Source organism: Microtus pennsylvanicus, chromosome 4 (assembly GCF_037038515.1).
Source record: "Microtus pennsylvanicus isolate mMicPen1 chromosome 4, mMicPen1.hap1, whole genome shotgun sequence".
In the NCBI taxonomy this organism is placed as follows: Eukaryota; Metazoa; Chordata; class Mammalia; order Rodentia; family Cricetidae; genus Microtus; species Microtus pennsylvanicus.
In genome coordinates, this window is record NC_134582.1 from 107322915 (window position 1) to 107343082 (window position 20168).

The following is a 20168-nucleotide window of genomic DNA, read 5'->3' on the forward strand; positions in this document are numbered from 1 at the left end:
AATTCTTCAGCCCCAGCTGTCCAGAAATCACACATTCTTTTTGTGGTTTTTTTAAGATAGGGTTTCTCTGTGTAACAGTATCAGCTGGGTGTCCTGGAACTCGCTTTGTAGACCAGACTGGAAAACCACACATTCTTAATTCAAGCATATCACACAAATGACCCCAATAGTCTTTGCTTCTCTGCAGCTTCACAAGTTGGATCTCTATCATCTGCGTTTCTCTCAACACTCTTATTTTCTGAGACCCCGCAGCCCATTATACTTTTAATATTCAATGGCTTTTCCAAACCAAAGTTCGAAACACTTCCACAGTCCTTCCCAAAAGAAGGCCGGGACTATCACAGCATTTTCACCAGCCTCGTAACAATTTCTCTCAGCTTCTCCGCTGCTGTGATAGACGCGGACCAAAAGCACCTCGGGGAGAAGCGGGTTTATTTGGCTTACACTTCTACATCAAAGCCCATCACTGAGAAAAGCAATTCTCTAAATCCTATCCATAGTCTTCATCTATTCAGTCATGTGTAAAAACCAACAAAAGTGTAAAACACAGGAGGAGGAATCTGGTTTTTATTCTGGGAAACAGCAATACTTCTCATTACATCTCACAATCTGCAAGGGAAGGGAAAGTGTAGTAGAGACCATGAACACACTGTCTCTCTCTGTAAGGGCATGGGAAATGGTAAGGACACCTGGCTTTGATGGACAGGAATTGACAAGTCGACAAGATCCTGTGTGCCTGGTGTAGGATTACAGCCAACAGCACTTGTGGTCTCAGTCCACTTCCTCAAGGGGAGGTCTCCATGGAATGACCGTGATTCCCCACATGACCAGAAAACCCATCAATCCCACTCATAGGGCAGATGATCAAAGGAGCTGCGCTCTTCCCTCCCGAGTAACTGAGGCTGAAGTAGGGCCGGACTGGCCCACAGAAGGTAGCATGAGAGAAAGTAAAGGTATGACATCTCTCTGTCACATTGTAGAAGGAGACCTCACCAGCATCATAGTCCAAGAAAATCCCTACCCGCTGAAGAGGGGTCCGAAGGGGGAGGGCAGTCATCGGGGAGGTAAGAGCCCAGTATTCTTTCCCATACCACAATGACACTGCCCAGAATCCATTCTGGGGCGCTGAGGTCACCCCACCTTTTCTGCACACCGAGTCTTCACAGACACCTATGGTCCACTTGGCTTTATCTCCCACCTCTACCTCCCAGTAATGTCTCCCAGCGATGAAACATGGAGAGCCCAAGACACAGGGAAACAGATTGAACCGCTCAGGATTGTCTGGTAGATCCTGCTGGAGGTAACTGTACCGCACTTGACGAAGATTATCAGAAAGGATCAGGCTGGGGTAGGCTGTGTCTGGGTCCAGAGTCACATCCACTGTAGAAACAAAGAGGGGTGGTTAGCTGAAGGTTGGAGACACTCGAGCCCACCTGGCATTTCACCTACTTCCCTGGAACACAGCAGAGATGCCCACTAGAGGCTGTACTTATTTTATGATCAAACACATTGTAAGCTGCATAGTTCAAAAATTACTGTTGGACCCAGGCATGGTGGCACACTAAGGAGACAGAGGCAGGAGTATCTTCACGAGTTTCAGACCAGCCTAGGTCACATAGCCAGTGCTATACAAGACCCGGTACCAAAACCTAAAAATTTATCATTACATTAGCTAATTACCCTCTCTGTGGCTAACAATGAAACCAATACAATTTTACTCCCACTCTTCTCTCACATCTACGGCTCAGTCCCCACTGACTGCATCTGAGATTTCTGTACATATGTCTAAGTCCTGAATTTGAAAATTCTGGCATCAATAGAAGTGATGGAAAAATATACATAGTCACATTAGAACAGATAGAGGCTCCTGGTCACAAAAAGTTGCTAGATTTTTTTAAAAACATTATTTATTTATTATATACACAGCATTCTGCCTATATGTATGTCCACACAAGAAGACGGCACCAGATCTCATCAAAGATGGTTGTGAGCCACCATGTTGTTGCTGGGAATTGAACGCAGGACCTCTGAAAGAGCTGCCAGTGAGTGTTTTTAACCTGAGTAATATCTCCAGAGCCAGGAGTTGCTATTTTAATTAATTTACTGAATAACATACAACAAAATTTTAGTTTACAGACATTTTAGAGTTCAGAATTTTTGTTAAAGAACTGAATCTGCCCAACTTGCCATCTTTCAAACCATTCTTTCATTTCTGAGATTGTCTTGCATATCTACTCTCTGTTCATGTTTCCCCCTTCCCCCTTTGAGACAATCTATGTAGAATCAGATACCTTAGCCTCAAACAATGTGGCAAAACATAACCTTAAGATCCTGATTCTTCCTGCTTCAGCTTCCCAACTGCTGGAGTTACAAGCATACACAATATCATATCTGGCCTCTGCATAGAATTTTTTTTTTTTTAAGACAAGATCTCTCTACATAGTACTGGCTTCCCTGGAACTCACTCTGTAGATGAGACTGGCCTTGAACTCAGAGGTTCACCTGTCTCTGCCTCCCAAGTGCTGTGATTAAAGGTGTGCACCACCTCACCTGGCGGCCTGGTTTGTCTTGAACTCATTACTCCATTACTCCTCAACTTTTAATTGAACATTGTGGATAATTCGCGACACCCCTGGGTAGTTGGATATGGGGTGTTTAAGAAAGCAGACTGGGCTCAGTGGTAGAGTGTTTGCCTAGCAAGCACAAGGCCCTGGGTTTATTCTTCAGCTCGGGGGGAGGGGGGGACACACAGACTGAACAAGCCATGTCTAGTCAGTAAGCAGCTTTCCTTCATGGCCTCTACATCAATTTCTGCCCTGACTGTCCTCAGTGATGGACAAAGTGCAAAAGAAATAAACCCCTTCTTCTGCAAGTTATTTATGGTCATGGTTGTTTCATCCCAACTACAGAAATTAGTAACAGAAGCGGGAAATTGCTATACAGTCTGACCATGTGTTCTTGGAGGACTGTGACTGCATTTGAACTTGAGGCTGGAAAAGCCTTTGGGTATTCACAGCACAGTAGGCTCTTCTGTTTGCACTGGGAAAGCAAGAGTGTTCAGAGAAATGCAAATGATGGAGGCCTGGCTTGTGAAGCTGCCGGAAGAAGCGGACTTTCCTGTGGTCGTCTGTGTGGTATTTTTGTGTTAGGAATGAGTGATGTCTGGTCAGGTGGAGCTGAAGAAACAGCTGTGATTAACCAGAACCCAGTACCGATGGAGTACAACCTTTACTTTGCCAGGACAGACATCTCCTTTCTCCATACCTATTCAGTATAGTACTTGATGTCTTAGCTAGAGGACTAGAACAACCAAAGGAGGTCAAGGGGATACAAATAAAAAAGGAAGAATTCATCATATTCTTATCTGAAGAAGACATAATGTTTTAAGCATAAAAGACCCTGAAGAGTATATCAGGAAACTTCTACAGCTCATAAACACGTCAGCAATGTAGCACGATATAAAATTAACACACAAAAAAATAAGTAGTCTTTCTATGTACAAACAACAAGCATCCTTAGAAAGAAATCAAGGGAATAATCCCATTACTATAGCATTAATAAATTGTTTTTAGCTGGGTGGTGGTAGTGCAAGCCTTTAATCCCAACATTTGGGAGGTAGAGACTGGCGGGTCTCTGAGTTTAAGGCCAGCTAGGTCTACAGAGTGAGTGAGTTACAGGACAGTAAGGGCTACACACAGAAAGAAACCCTGCCCCTCCTCCCACCCCCAAAAACAATGAAAACAAAACAAAAAGATAAGAGGGAAATTAGGAGGATTAAATGGCATAGGTGATGGGAGTGAAGGGTACAAAGGGTTATATGGGGAAAAGACAGCATTAAAGTCGTTAGGAAAGTCACATGGAATCCTAATACTCTAGAAGCTTCCTAATACACACACACACACACACACACACACACACACACACACACACACACACACAAAATTAATTTAAATGAAGTTACCATATAGTGGGATTCTGGGGACAATATTCCAACTAAACAAGAGAAACTACCAAATGACCTCCTCCCAGGACCATGAATGGGGTACATAATTGTTTGAGTTGTTGCCCAATGGTGTCTCAGACACTACCCATCCCTTCACATTACAGGCCATTGCCAACACTATTGGCTATGCTCAACTATTTGATGTAAGTCCCTGTTGCTGAAGACACCACATAGTTCTATCACAGAACAGGAAGAAACTGAGTTGACACTCAACGTGGAAGCTTCACCCAACCTGCTAGTTTAAAGGAGCTATACCTGCTACTGGAGGAGAAAAGTCATCATCAATCTCACTCAACTCAGAGTCCTGTGAACTGCCTGGAAGACACGTCCACTAGTTCAACGGTAGCACACACGTTATGAGAGTAACCAACCACTTTATATTTTTGGCCTGCTACACAAGATGGAACCCATACTTGACGATGTCAGTAAGATTAAGAATCTGAGGCTATATAGGTCAGAGGTCCTAGGGAACAGTTATTCTGCTAAATAAACAGTCCAATAGAGTGACTACTAATAACATATGCTATATGCATAGATAAGTGCATTGTTTAACCCTTATCGAGGAGTTTCTTTTTGCATTAGAACTGTAATTAACACAGTGTAATTTGGAATGCTTAGTCTTAAATGGGATGTCTGTATAACACTCCTCCTCTCAAGGCTTAGGAGTTTACTATGCAGAAGAGGGGGTGGAAAGATTTTACAAGCTGGAAGTGGTAGATGATTTCAACAGGGCAGATGCACATATGAACACACACACAATGTGATAGCATGTACAAAGTCCTGCACAAGCTCAAACCAGACAAAATCATAGCATGGAAGAGGGAACGTGGGCCCAAAGTGTCACCCCTAGAAGAGAAGCTATTCACAAAAGACAGCTGCTTGGAAAGGGAAAATCAGTTTTCTTCAACAGAGTGATACTGGGTATATCAACCACATTCCAGGGTGGCTCCATGCGCAGTTATCAGCCAACACAAATTGGAACACATGGTTTTTGCTGCTGTTGTTTTTTCTTTGTTGTTGTTTGTTAGTTTTAAGAGAAAGAACATGTAGTAGGATGGGTAGGGATGTAAAAGAGTATGTGGGAGGAGATGGAGCAGGGGAAAAACAATATCAAAATATTGAATAAAATTCTCAAAGAATGAATAAACATTAAAAAATTTCATGATAGGTAACAGGTGAGATGATCCTTGTTTTCAACTATCTGTGCACAAAAGTCACCTACTCTCACCCACTTTCTTTTAGTGCTATAGATCTAACAAAGGATCCTACCCATACACAAAGTCTACTCACCCTGCTGATGAGCTATATAACCAGCCCCAACTTGTCTTTCTTGTGCCATGGGTATACTTCCAACCAGACTGTAAATTCCAAGGGCATAGTACTGCTTTCTAAAGCATCTTACGTGTGACATACTCAGCCAATATTAAAAGAACCAAATATCAAAGGCAAGAGAGATGGCTCAGCAGCTGAGAGCCACTGCTGCCTTTGCCTAAGACCTGGGCTTTGTTCCCAGCACCTACATGGAGGCTCACAATCGCCTGTGACTCTAGATTAGGGAAATCTAACCCCATTTTTTGGCCTTTGTGAGCAGCAGACAGGTATGTGGTACACATATATACTTGTATTCCAAACACTTAAAATGTTTAAATAAATAAATATTGATAACAGCCTTTGTCCCAATTAAGGAAGACCTAATAACTAAAGGCTGAAGTAAGTAAACATACCTCAGATTTGGGTTTCCTGGAATCAGACTGACTCAGTCTCTGAATCATAACTTAAAGATGGATGTCTAGGGTTTGTCAAATTTTTGCCCAGAGCATACCATTGAAAAGAACCCCAGACTCAACAACACAGGGGAAAAAAAAAAAAAGCTGATTAAATCATTTCTGTTGGGGCAAACAAATAGTACACTGCCCCAGATACTGGTGGGAAGGTGCATACTAGAGGGGATTTTCTGCTTCTGGGGAACCATGTGTCTATAGAAAGCACATAGAAACAACCAGAGGCTTCTGGCTGTATGTTATTTTGCATATATGCAACCAAAGGATCCAAACTCAGGCAGCCTCGAACCACTTCTAATAGTGGTTAGATTTATAGGGCTTTTACCCCTTTCTTCAACATTGTTCGTCTTCTAGCACGTACCTGAGTATAACTGAGCCTCTCTCAATTCTGAAAGAACAAGAAAGAAAAGTTACTGAACCTCTGTGTCTTTCTAGGAAGCACGTTAAGTGAATTTAATTTGGTTAAAAATCATAAAGCAGTGGAATCTATTGGCATTCCAGAACCCTTACGTCAATGGGGCACTGATTTATTTCTAAGTTCACTGTTAGAACTCCATTATCTGTTTATTTACCCAGTAATTTTTTCTTTCTCTTTCTTTTTCATTTTTTTAAGACAGGGTTTCTCTGTGTAACAGCTCTGGCTGTCCTGGAACTTGCTTTGTAGACCAAGATGGCGTAAAATTCAGAGATCCACCTGCCTCTGCCTCCAAGTGCAGGGATTAAAGACATGCCTGGCTCTTCTATTTTTTATTTTATTTTTTAAAAGACAGTCTTACTATGTAACCCAGGCTGACCTGAAACTCACTATTTGGCCAAGGATGGTTTTGAATTCATGACAGTTGTCCCTGATCAGCTGCCCAAGTATCAGGCTTATAAGCATGGCTATTATACTTTGCTCATGGAAGGATTTTTAGGGCTAGAGAGCTTGAAAACCCTGGCATAGAGATAACATATGTGATCTTGGTAGAACATAGTATCAGACTGAGTCACAATCAAGAATCCACCTTCCATAGCACGACTTGACTCTGCAAAAGCTAAAAGTTCAAATGCACGACATACATATTTACAACTCTTAATTTGTAAAAGTCGTCTGCTGCGGAGGCCGAGTGGCTCAAATGACACCCATCGTTAATTTATGGGGGATTTCACACAAGAGTCTTTGAAGTGGCAAAGGAAGAGGAAGAGAAACAAACAAGAATCAGACTGAGGAAAGCCACTTCTGCACTATCCACTGAACTAAATGTCGTTGTGGAGGGCAGCTATGGCACATTTTCAATCTCAGAATTGAAGCTGAGGCAGCAGCCTGGTTGAGTTAAGGCTAGACTGGGCTATATATTAAGACTGTCTCAACAAAACCCAAACTCAAACAACAATAATAATGTAAACAGGAAAGTCTGTGCATGATGTAAGTGTGTGTGTGAGGGGTCACATATCACACTGCACATGTCGGTTCTCACCTTACCACGTCTCAAACACAGGTCAGCAGGTCTGCACAACAAGGCACAGCACTTACTGAGCCATTCTGCTGACCCTCCTGAGCTCTCAATACGCTCAGCTGCTCCCCAAGAAACTTAGAACATCAAGAGTCCAGAAAATAGGCAAATTTACCTTGGATTTTCTCCATATCTGACTGCATTTTTTCTAAGGATAAAAGAGAAGAGATTCAGTTTGTATTACTCTGACTGGAAAATGCATCCGCAGATAGATGATCACAGCATACAGACATCAGAATACTAACCCACTTCCTCTCCTCATATTACCTGTGAACTGCTTCAGACTTTCTGTCAAGAACAGACATTTTTGGGCAAAAATATGGATTTTCTCTTGTAGATCTGGAGGTGTGATCCAGGGCTCAGGGATCCTGATTCTTTCAGCCCTAAAATAAAACAACAAACCGCATGTGATTACCATCTCCAACCATCTGAGGCCTAGGCTAGGGCTTGACTAACCTGTCTAACACTAGTGGCCAGGCAGTCTTTAAAACTGGCTACCACAAGTTTCCACAACTTCCTTCTAAATCACCTTTAGAAGTGAAAGTGAGAGATAACCTTGCTCATTTTCATCTCTCCCAAAGCACCAGCTCATGGTTTTATGAACAGGAAGTCCTCAGTGGGGACACTGCTCCTCCCTGCAATTCCAGTCCTCGGGAGGCAGGAACATGAGGATCACTGCTTGCTTCAGAGCTACAAAGTGAGATCTTGTCTTAAAACTTCTAACACCTGCCGGGCAATGGTGGCGCATGTCTTTAATCCCAGCACTCAGGAGGCAGAGGCAGGCGGATCTCTGTGAGTTCGAGACCAGCCTGGTCTACAGAGCTAGTTCCAGGACAGGCTCCAAAGCCACAGAGAAACCCTGTCCCGAAAAACCAAAACAAACAAACAAACAAACAAACAAAAAAGCCTTCTAACACCTTTATCCCCAGCACTGGGGAAGCAGAGGCAGGTGGAACTAAGTTCGAGGCCAGCCTGGTCAAATGAGTGAGTTACAGAACAGCCAGGGCTATAGAGAAAACCTGCCTCGAAAAACCAAATTGAAAAAAAAAATAAAAAAAGGTATGTTATTTATGTGTGTCTGTGTGATGTCACATATCCGAATGCCTTTGGATCTGAAGTAAGAGACAAACTTCAGTCTCTGGAAGAGTCAGCAAGAGCTCTTAATTGCTAAACTATATTTCTGTGGACCCCAAAACTAATCTTTACCGATTTCTAGGGTCTGAGACAGTGACTGTCATGCAAGGTTGATGGCTTGCCATCCCAGCCCTGCATCAGAAACCAGAAGATAGAGTGGGGCATATCGAGTGCTGACGGCCGGGGTTCAGTTTCTGGTACTGCAGAACAGGGAAGAACCAAACCAAACCCACAAAAACTCCACACAAAGAAAACACAAAATTGGGCATTGCAGCCCAATTACTGCCTATAATTCCAGTGTAAGAAACTGAAGCAGGAACACCAGCCCAGCCCATTATAGAAGAATTTATCTCAAAACCAAACCAAACCAAACCCAAATCTGGCAGACATAGCTTTACTTAACTGACCACCCAACTGTGAATGTTACAACGTCCAATTCCTCTTCATCTCAGCAGCTCTGGGGACCAGTCATCTATACACATCTCCTAGCCAGCCCATCAAACTGTATTTTCCTTTGAAGGATTTTAATCACAATTCAGCTTTGCCAAAGTCAAAGTCACTCTCATCCTGTAGTTCTCCCACAGAAAACCTCATCCTTCCAAAGCCTAAACACCTACAGTTACAACTGTCTTGTCTTCCTTTTTTTATTTATTTATTTATTTATTTATTTATTTATTTATTTATTTATTTTTTTGAGACAGGGTTTCTTTGTGTAGCTCTGGAGCCCATCCCAGAACTAGATCTGTAGATCAGGCCTGGCCTCAAACTCACAAGTGTTGGGATTAAAGGCATGTGCCACCATCATCTGGCCTTGTCCTGTCTTCTTGCCTGTTCCAAATTCTCCCTTTCTTTTGGTCTGGTCTTTCCCTCCTCTCTTCCCTTCCTTTCTAGTGCGAGCGATCAAACCGTAGGCTTGTTTATGGCAAACACACGTCACACCACTGAGCTACACTCACTTTTCACAGGAGACAAACGACCAGAGCCAGAATCCATGTGAGCGCTTACTAATTAAATAACTCCAAGCCAGTCACATCTTCCTTAGAGGCCTTATTTCCCTTTATAAAGAATGAGATAGGGAAATGGAAAAAACTCTGAAATTTGCAGACCCAAGAGTCATTAATGTGCTCTTTTCAAGGTCTGGAAGGATCCTCACACTTAAACCACAATATCCCTCAAGTGACTCTTTCACTTCAACATCAATTTGCCAAAAGTTCCAAAGTGGTTTTTTAAATTAATTAAGACAGAGTCTCACTATGTAGCTCTGGTTGTCCTGGAACTCACTATGTTGACCATGCTGGCCTTGAACTCACAGAACTCACAAAGATCTGTCTGCCTATGCTTAGAAAGTGTTGTGATTAAAGGTGTGAGCCATTGGACTCAGCCAAGTTCTAAAGTTCTCTGGGCAATAAGACTCTTCAGTGAGACAGCAACTCAATAAGCTTCTTCTAAGGTGATAGTCTCCAATTCGGATTTATAGATGTGAGCCCAGTCTTGGTTTACAACACAAGGACAGAAAAGTGTACCTGCTCAGTGTGTCTCCAATGTCCTGCAAGAGAAAAGAAAAGGAAAATCATGAGACACTGCACTCCTTGAGTTTTCTTCCAGATGTTCACTGGAAACCAGCTATGTGCCCACTTTCTCAGAGACACTATAGACAAGGTTAACTGGGATATAATTTAACCTCAAAGACCTAGAAATCAGGAAGAGGAAGAAGCAAGGATTCACTAACTCAGGCATCTTACTCTTGGTCCTTAGCTGCCTAAATGTGCAGTTGCTTTAAAAAAAAAAAACCTGAAATAACCATAAATAAACAGAACAGCCATGCATACGATGAACTCCTGTTTCTTTCCTCTTTTACTATCCTTCGTTCCTTTTCTGTATCTCTTACACACAGTGCATATAATGGCATAAGCATCTTCAGTACTTTGTAAAGCTGTTGTTTACCATTTATCTTTTCCAGAACTGCATCTTCCTGCAACTTCAGGTGTCATAAAGTTTGGGAAGCTGGGCAATCATGGTGCACACCTTCAATCCCAGTACTTGGGAGAGAGAGGCAAGCGGAGTTTGGGGACTGCATGGTCTATATAGTGAGTTCCAAGACAATCAGGGCTTCACAGAAAAATTCTGCCTCCAAAACCCAAATAATAAAGTTGGGAATCTTAATCTCAATCATTAAACATTAATCTCAATCACAGTCCATACTCTAATTAACTGACTTAAGATTCCTCACAGTCATGGCAGTCAGTCCTACCCTAGGTTACACAGAACATGCACTGGTTACTGCAACATGGAGTCCCAACAGAGCAAACAGTGATACAGACTGGGACCACTTACTATTTTCCCATTAGGAAGTAATGCATTTGTGATACTTTCAGTTCTTATTGAACATCCTCCATAAGGTTTAACATCCACTGACAAGTTATTTTTTGTTTTTAAAAGAAACCCCAAAGCTAGGAATTAAACTCAAGGCCTTGCATAATAAGTCACACCTCCCAATAATTCTTGTCTAAATTTTTGACTTGATAGCTGCAAAAAGTTATTTCTAACTTTAAAATCCCTTCCATATGACTTAAACACAGAGCTCGAAGAATCTCTCCCTCAATAGTATGGATTTTTCTACTTTTTAAAAATTTTGCTATTTCTTGTATAGGCTAGTTTTGCTTACATGTAAGTGTGATTCCTACAGAGAGAGACCAGATGAGGGCACGTAATCTCAGATTTATCGCTGGCTATGAGCTGCCATGTGGGAGCTGGGAGTCAAACCTGAGTCCTCAGGAAGAGCAGCCAGGACATCTCTTCAGCTCCATTCCACCCCCTTTTTAAGACAGCACCTCATTATATAACCGTGACTGGTCTGAAACTTGAAGATCCACCTACCTCTAGAAATTATAGATTATTTTATTCAATGGGCTGTAACCCATTGCTGCTTTTATTTATTTTGGTTTAAAAACAAAAATCTAATAATTTATTCTCAAGTCCTTGTCACTCCTCCTGACTCCTATCTTATTTCCCCATTCTCCATGATTTTGTTTTCTTTGTGAAACTAGCTCATACATGTAATCTCCAATCTCTCGTTCTTACCCACAAAGTCCGGCACTCTACTATTAAGATCTGTGTGTGAGCTGGGCGATGGTGGCGCACACCTTTAGCCCCAGCACTTGGGAGGCAGAGGCAGGGGGATCTCTGTGAGTTTGAGGCCAGCCTGGTCTACAGAGCTAGTTCCAGGACAGGCTCCAAAGCCACAGAGAAACCCTGTCTCGGAAAACAGAACAAAACAACAACAACAAAAAAATAGTGTGTGTGTGTGTGTGTGTGTCTGTGTGAGCGCGCAAAGAGCCTCGAAGAACTAACTGGATCCCTTGAAGCTGGAGTTATAGGCAGCTGTGAGTCACCTGATGTTAGTGTTAGGAGCTGAACTCGGGTCTCCTAGAAAAGGAGGAAACACTCTTAACCACTGAGCTGTCTCCCCAGCCCCCACACTTACTTTACATTTTGATTTCTTCACCCATATCAGCTTACAGGTACCATCCCTGTCCTGTCCTCAACCCCTCTTAAAACAGGACCTGACTATGTAGCCAGCCCTGGCTGACCTGAAACTGTTCATACCGACCAGGCTGGCTTCAATATTGCATTAAATCTTCTACCTTGGCCTAGGTATGCACTACTACTTCAGGCTCCTCAGTTACCTTTTTTTTTTTTTTTAAGTTGCATGATATTCTGCTGGGCATGTGTTTAGCTGACTAAATCAATGTTTTAAGTTTGGAACTTAGTCTATTTCCAAGACTTACACACAATGTTGAGGTAAACCATCTTGCTATATATTTTAATACTTGGGTCTAACAACATCCCAAACACTTGCTATTCTAACTGATAAGGGCACCTGAGTGTCGTTTTAGTTGGCATTACTCCTCTAATGGTGCCGGTATGTTTGCTTACATTCACGGGCCAATCTTATGCTTCCACAGCTTGTCTTTTTGTGACTTCTGCCCATTTTCCTATAGAATATTCCTTCACCCTTCTTTCTCCCTCAGATAGGGTCTCATGTGGCCCAAGAAGATTCAAATTCCTGATCCTCCTACTTTTACTTCCCAAATAACAGAGTCCCTCTGTAGCCTAGCTCAGCCTTGAACTCATAGCTCTTCTTCTGACTCAGTGTTGGGAAGACAGGTATGAACTACACCAGTTCCCCACCCCAACTATGTGGTCTCTTGTCTAATTCAGCTGGTTAAAATTGCCAATAAACTTTTAAACAACATGCAACTGTAGCACTTGGGAAACGAGGTAGAAGGTAAATGTGAGGTCAGCCTGGGTTATATGAGACCCATCTCACAAAACCAAACAATGAACAGAAGTAGAGAGTGTACATTCTGCCTTTTGTCCCCTGACCCCTGACGTTTGCTATTCCAAAGGCTTAAACTCTAGACAGTTCTGGATAGCTGTCAGACTTTTCTTCCTTACTGGATCCATGAACACACACCCTTTGACACTCCCATTATCCATCTCCAATTTCATGATTCATATAGTAAAAAATATTTTCATATGCTGAGTGTAGCCATGTTGGAATGAAATCATAGCATTTTGGTAATATGCACCTTTTTTCTTAACTATTTTTATTTATTTGCTTGTTGGAGGTGGGTAGGAATGCAGGCCTAAGACAGTACAAGTGTGTAGATCGGAGAACGACTTGCAAGAGTTGGTTCCCTCCTTCCAGCATGTTGGGTACCAGGGATAGAACCCCGGTCCTCAGGTTTGGCAACAAATGCCTTTACCCTCTGAGCCATCTCACCAAGAAATCATAGCATTTTGGAGGTCAAAGCAGGAACATTCGAGTTTGAGGCCAGCTTAGGCAACACAGCAAAACTTTGTCTCAAATAAGCAAACTAAAACAAAAGGCCATTATGATTCCCCAAAACATGCTGGATGTGGGTGCACACATATAATTCCATATCTCTGTAAATTCGAGGACAGTCGGGGATACACTGTGAAACCTTGTCTAAAAAAGAATAGGATAAGGGCCTAGAGAGATGGCTCAGTGGTTAAGAGCACTGGCTATTCTTCCAGAACAACCAGGTTCAATTCCCAGCACACATCTGTCTGTAACTCCAGTTCCAGGAGATCTGACACCCTCAAACAGACATACAAGCAGGCAAAACACTAATGAACATAATATATATATATATATATGTATATATATATATATATGCCAGGCACACGTCTTTAATACCAGCACTCGGGAAGCAGAGGTAGGTGAATCTCTGATGAGTAGATTATACTCACAATGAAATATCATTAAGCTATAAAAATAAAATATTAATCCATTCCACAATGAGGATGAATACTGAAAAATTTATGCTGAGTAAAAGAAGCCAGAATTAAAAAGTCCACATACTATATGATTTTACTGAACTGAACACCCAAAATGTTAAAAGCCCAGATACAGGGACTAGAGGTAGAAAGGAATGAAAGGGACTGCTTAATGGAATGGGGTTTCTTTTGGGAGGTAATGAAAGTGCTCTGATCTAAACAGTAAGCTGAAAATTGAATTCACTATTTTAAAATGCTATATTTGTGCTACAGAAATGACATTTTGAAATGTCATTGAGATTTATGTTTTCCAAGCCAAAAAAAAAAAAAAAAAAAAAAGAAAATCCTGTCCAAACAGGCCCAATTGTTTCTCAGTGCTTACATGAGAGCAGTGAAGACCCAAGAAAGCAAGGCAGCCAACATCACCCACAAAGAGCAGAATAGTCCAATAAATGAATTGTCACTGGGGGCCAGTGGGTAAGAGCACCTACCTTGCAAGCCTGACGACCTGAGTTCAATCTCTAGAACCCACATAAAGGTAGAAGGAGAGGACGGAACCCAGGTAGCTGTCCTCTGACTGTCACATGTGTATCATGGCACATACATGCCCCCACCATCACATGTTCATATCTATCATCAGTCATCATCAAATTGTCACTAAGCTACAATCCTACCGTGCCTCAGAGAGCAGAGGCTTGCCCAGACATTGCAACAGTTTCTTCCCAAACAACCAAGGACCTTCTGCGAGCTAATGTGCTACTCTACCCCCCAACCCTTTTAGTAGCATAGACTTCTCATGTCCCATCAGTTTGGAGTCCACCTGATCTCTACCATAGACACCCTCCCCCCACTTTTAAATGTTTAGTTTCTTCAAGTAGTCCCTCCAGATAAAGGCATATTAGTCTCCTTGTCTCTAGGAATCTTCTCCATCATCATCCTTCAAACAGTCTCTACTGACAGTTTCTACTCACCTAACCTGGTCACTTTTCAACTCTGACATGGTTCCTGCTCAAAATTATTTCTGTGACAATCCTACGTGAAGTCATCAGTCATTTTAAGAGCTCTGCTATTGCTGGGCATCAGCTACATCCAGACTGTCATCTACTCCCACCATCCTGGTCATTCTGCCTCACAGGCCAACAGCCCTCTTTTCAAACTCCCCCTTCTCTCTCTCGCAATAAAACAATGACCTTCATCAAGGCTTAAGCTGTCTGCCCTTCTTGTGCTAAAACAGGTTAGGAAACTTTTCCCTGAAGCGTTAGATGGTAAACAGTTTATGTTTCAGTATCTACATAAATACTCAGTCCTACTGACGTACTGGGAAGCAGGGATGAATTTTATGTGTATGAACGAGCATGGCTATGGAAACTGATAGACACTGAACCTCAATTTCAGACAGTTTCACCTTTCCCAAACATCTTAAAATAAAAAAACCTACTTAGTTCCAAGCACCAACAGAAACAAAAGGCAGGCCATAATTTGCTCACTATTGTACTATCCTATGACATGTTTTAAAAGGCACTTGCTGTAGGAAGTCTTACAGCCAGTGGTTACCAGCCCACTGGGACGTGGCCTCTTATACTATATATGCTGATGTAGAGCCTGGGTCCAGTCTCTCTTTTCCAGCTGCGGGATTTGGTTTCTGATCTCCGTTTCAGCAGAGGATTTTGATTTGTGAGTCTACCCCTAAATAAATGTCTATTTCTCAATTTTGAGCTAGTGTGGGATTTCTTTTAAGCATCCTTCTTCAGGCACTTATTAACATATGTGATAACCATTTACACATAACAACTTACTGTCTGAACGTCAAACTAAAACATAATTAAGGAAAGTTTATTTACCTATCACTTAATTCCAGTGCCCACCATAGTGCCTGTATCAATGGGAGATAAGACAGGAAGGCAGGCAGTGGATCATCTACTGTGGTCTTGTCCTGGGAGTCCACTGGCTCTTCTCAGCTACACGAGCACAGGCAAACTACAGCAATGTTCAGGTGAACTGCACCTGTTCTCTACCCCATGTCCTCTGGCTGTGGTAATATACACATATATTTTAAAATTTCAGGATAATGAAAGGGCCTTGAAAGAGATGTGATTCAAATTCTTTATTATAATTGATCCTGAGCAAATGAGATCCATCAATGAAGCCCCAACAGAGTCAAGGGATGGGCCCACAATCAGATACTGCAGGAGGGGCCCAATGACTATGTTTTTCTTTTGCCCTTTCCATGATGCACTGCAACTGAAGAACTGACTGAGTTATGTCAGTTACAACTTCTAGCTGGGCCATGGTGGCACACGCCTTTAATCCCAGCACTCGGGACAGAGGCAGGCAGATCTCTATGAGTTCGAGGCCAGCCTGGTCTACAAGAGCTAGTTCCAGGAAAGGCTCCAAAGCTACAGAGAAACCCTATCTTGAAAAAACAAAACACAAAGAAAAAAAAAAAACCCAAAAAACTAAAAAAACAACTTCTAGTATACAGTTTTCCTTCCAAAATACCCAACACTTAAGCAGTTACAAAGGACAAAGGGCATCATGAACACTGCCTGGCAATGGTAAAGCTGCCCTGCAGGGCTTTCCTGCTTACCTGTAAGAGTTCCCTGGTGGGCTGCTGCTGCTTCTCTTCCAGTTGGGCAATCAGGCCACTGAGGTGAGAGATGTTGCAGGAGAACTGAGTGATGGCACCATTGATGCTGTTGTAGATGGCTAAGTCTAGCTCCTCGAGGCGAGCTAACAGGCGATACTCGTGCTCCTTCAAGGAGTGATACAGCTGCTCAAACTCCCAAACGATTTTTTCCCTCTCCATCTGGGTCAGGCTCTGTACATGACATGCAATGGTAGTGAGTCACTTCTAGAACTCTTGTAAATCTTCCCAATGACTTAACCCTGAGACCTCATTTCATACTATAACAGCTTCTCTCTCTCCCTCATTCCCTCCCTCCCTCTCTCTAGTCTTTATACACCATGAACTGAATTACTCCAATGGTAATTAAGAAATAGTCCCTACCGTAAAAGACTCAGTCAAGTGATAGTAAGGTTCACGAGACACCGTCATGATGGGTAAAGACAATGGGAAAAGTTCAACAGTCTCCCCAAAATCCATGTTCACACAGGATCTTGTAGAATGCCATGTAAGCATGAGTTAGATAGGCTTTTTAGGCTGAGCAAATGGCACAGGCATTTAAAGAGGAGAGAAGACATGGTTGGTTCTATATGCCTAGAGTCCATGAGCACTGAAGGACAAGATCAGATCATACCCTGCCTGGTAGAGTCACGAAACACAGCCATACAGAAGTGGCAGGGTTAGCTGTGTACCCTGTGGAGGTGATCCGGAATGATCACGCACACTTTCCTAGACTTGCTTACTTGGTCCCTTTATGTGATCCTTTATGATATGGGGGAGTGCTTATGGGTTTGGCATTGAAGCTGTCCTACACAATGTGGCTATTACAGTTTGTCTATCTTTTCTTCTCTACCCAATTCCTCGACTGCCAAGAAGCTGTAGAGGCAGGTGTGCCAGTGCATTCCTGGATTCCTAGCACTCGGAAGGCAGGGACGGGAAGATTGGGACTTTAATTAATGAATTCAAGATCAGCTTGGGTTATGGAAGACCTCATCTCAAAAAAGCAAGCGTTCTACCTAAGGGATTACAAGTGTGGCAGGGCATACCTGTAATCCCAGCATCTGGGGAAACCAAGCAAAGAATATTCAGAGTTTAAGACATTCCTGAACAACACAGTTAAATTATTTCTAAATAAATAACAAATGGTCAGCAAATGACTCGAGAACACGCAAGGAATATTTTCCTTGAATCCAGCCACACCCACTCATTTATATATTAGACATGGCTGATTTTGAGACACAGTAACTGAGCTGTTTAGTTGTGATTTGGCTTGTGTAAACCCACAAAGCTAGCAATACTACTGGCCCTTTTTTGACCTGAACTCAGCTGTCCCAAGAACCCCCACCCCATCACACCTCTAACCAAACCAATTTTCTTAGGCACTCACTGGGCATCTTTGTAGCACACTTGTGTGTGCATGCACACACACACCTTAGCTTACCGACACTTTTCCTAAGCTCATACCTCTTCTCAGTTGGGTAAGTCTTTCAAAGGCATAAAGCATACAATACAATCTTAGATGTACAAAATTAAAGCTAAAAGAAACCTTAAAGATCAGTGTTTCCAAAAGGGGTGTGACTCACATCCTGGCAGGAACAATTTGCCGGCACAGGTCTGTTTCTCGCTATAAAACACTTACCAACCTTGTCCCATCTTCCCACTCGATCTTTGACTCGGCCCCAAACCAACCATTTACCATTTGAAGGGCAGAAAGAGCAGCACCACAGCCTTCACCCGACCTCTCTAACAAAGAAATTAAGGCCGAGAGAGGCTGCACCACCTTCTCCATCTAAACCGGCAAGCGCCAGAGCCAAGAGGCAAACCCAAGATTCTGGATTCCTAGAGGCTGTCTCTCTCTGGACAAACCTCCCAGAGCTGACACCTCTGTTCGAAGTTTTTCACTGTACCCTGACCTACACTGAGTTTTCTCAAGGACTATCAGAGACAGTAGTTCAGAAGGTTACTATCCAGATGCAATGTTCTGCAGGCTGGAGAATGGGACCCTTACCAAGAGCTCAGCTCTCGCCTGCTCCCCCTGCGCCCGCCGTCTCTTCTTCAAATCCTTCACTCTTCTTAGATGGTCCAGCCGATTCTGGATTTGTTCCTGAAGAAAGCAAACAGTTGGTCAGTTCAAGACGTTACTCTGCTTATCACACAGGAACCCAAACTACAGATGCCAAGGCCCAGATGGACTGTCCTCAGACCACAATGCCATTCCTGGGAAGAGCCCAAAGCGTAGGGGTCGGCACAGCTCTGCTGGAGCGGTTTGTTATTTGAACTCTGAGCCACCTACTAGTTCTGCCTAAGTTATGAGGCATCTGGGTAAGGAGGCTCAAAAGCTGAGGAACACAAAGTTCCTTGGAGGAGCACAGAGACAATGACTTATTTTCCTCAGGCACAGAATCAGTAAACATCACTTTCCCATGCTACAACCCCTCACCGGAGAATGAACGGTTACAGGTGTCAGCTACGTAAACACAACTGACATTTGGATGAGCTCACATTTAAACAAATATAATTCGGGGTGTCTGTATCCCTGCAGTCCTCAAAATAGACTCCTTGCCACTTTAGAGCTCCTTTATAAGCAACGTTTTTGCACTACTGTGTAGCCACGCCAGTGTTTATTCAAGAGTCCACAAAGGCCTCTTCAGGGCTTGTGAGTTCACTTACTCTTCATAATAACTGTCCTCTCCCGAGTCTCAGAGTGGCTAAATGATTTACTCAAGCAGGAAAGAGCTGTTCATTTCCATTAGCGTCTAAAACAGGTTACAGGGAAGAGCTGGTGATTAAGTGATAGGCATTGCTTGACGTGAATTCGCCGGCCAGCAGCGACTGTCTAGTTTGCTATCCCGGGCCGGGTGGAGTTCGAGGTCTCCAAAGCCTATCAAAGTGGACGTGGCTTGATGTGCAACTCCTTTGTCAAAAGGGAGGGTCTCCTCGCGCCGTCCCTGCCCCGCACGCGTTGAGGCAGTTAACAGGGGGGCGCTGGGAGGAAAAGCCTGGGGTGGGGACGCTTCTGGCCCCGCCAGCTACAGGTTCTCCTTCCGAGTCTGAGTGCGGAGGTTCCGCAGCCGACAGGGAGGAAATGACGGCGCCGAGCCCCACGTCCGGCTCGCCATTTTCTCGGAGGCAGGCCCCGGGAAGCCCCCGGCTTCGCCCCTTTGTCCGCCCGGCCCGGCCCTACCTTAAAGCCCTCCACCGCCTCTTCGAGGGGCAGCACGCTGTGGCCACGGTGCTCCCGCGAGCGGTCGCACACCACGCAGATGGGCATCTGGTCCTGCTCGCAGTACAGCTTCAGCGGCTCGCGGTGCTTCTCGCACACGCCCATCTCGCCGCCGGGCCCCGACGGCCGCTCGGTGCGCAGCTGCTTCACCAGCTGGGTCACGTTGGCCAGGTGCCGGTTGGGCCGCATGTGGCGCTGCGGGAAGGTCTCCCGGCACTGCGGGCACGACACGTTCGTCTCCGCCGCACCCCAGCAGCGGGCCAGGCAGGCGCAACAGATGTTGTGGCCACAGTCGAGCATCATGGGCTCCGCGAAGTACTGAAGACACACGGGGCAGGTGGTCTCCTGCTGCAGGCACTCGGCCACGCTCCCGGAGGCCATGTCGCGGGCAGGCTGGGCCGCAGGGCATGAGCCCGGAGCCGAGCTCTGGCTGAGCCCGGCGCGCTCGCTCGGCTTCTCCTCTCCGGAGCGGGGCGGGGCCTCCAAGGCCGGGATGGCGGAGACGCGCCGAGCTCTCCGGCGGCCGGACCAATCCCCGCACCGCTGCACCCCGCCGAGAGCGCGGGAAGGCCTGGACTCCCGAGCCCGGCCGGGGGCCGAGCAGAGG

General features: G+C 44.1%; 1 protein-coding gene across 1 annotated transcript; it reads right to left on the bottom strand.

Moving 5' to 3' along the window:
- Positions 1 to 549: 549 nt before the first annotated feature.
- Trim27 (tripartite motif containing 27) lies at positions 550 to 19942 on the bottom strand. Its single transcript, XM_075970124.1, has 8 exons — positions 19523 to 19942; positions 18347 to 18442; positions 16303 to 16533; positions 9935 to 9957; positions 7545 to 7660; positions 7393 to 7425; positions 6146 to 6172; positions 550 to 1380 (listed from the first exon to the last, which is right to left on the bottom strand). The coding sequence occupies exons 1-8, from the start codon at positions 19940 to 19942 to the stop codon at positions 785 to 787; spliced, it is 1542 nt and encodes a 513-aa protein (XP_075826239.1). The 3' UTR covers positions 550 to 784.
- Positions 19943 to 20168: the final 226 nt, after the last annotated feature.

Coding starts and splice junctions, on each gene's coding strand:
- Trim27 (XM_075970124.1), bottom strand. CDS start 19,942: ATGGCCTCCGGGAGCGTGGCCGAGTGCCTGCAGCAGGAGACCACCTGC. Junction 9,958..16,302: donor CCACCAGGGAACTCTTACAG/GTAAGCAGGAAA, acceptor TTTCTCTTGCAG/GACATTGGAGACACACTGAG. Junction 7,426..7,544: donor AAGTCTGAAGCAGTTCACAG/GTAATATGAGGA, acceptor TTTTATCCTTAG/AAAAAATGCAGTCAGATATG.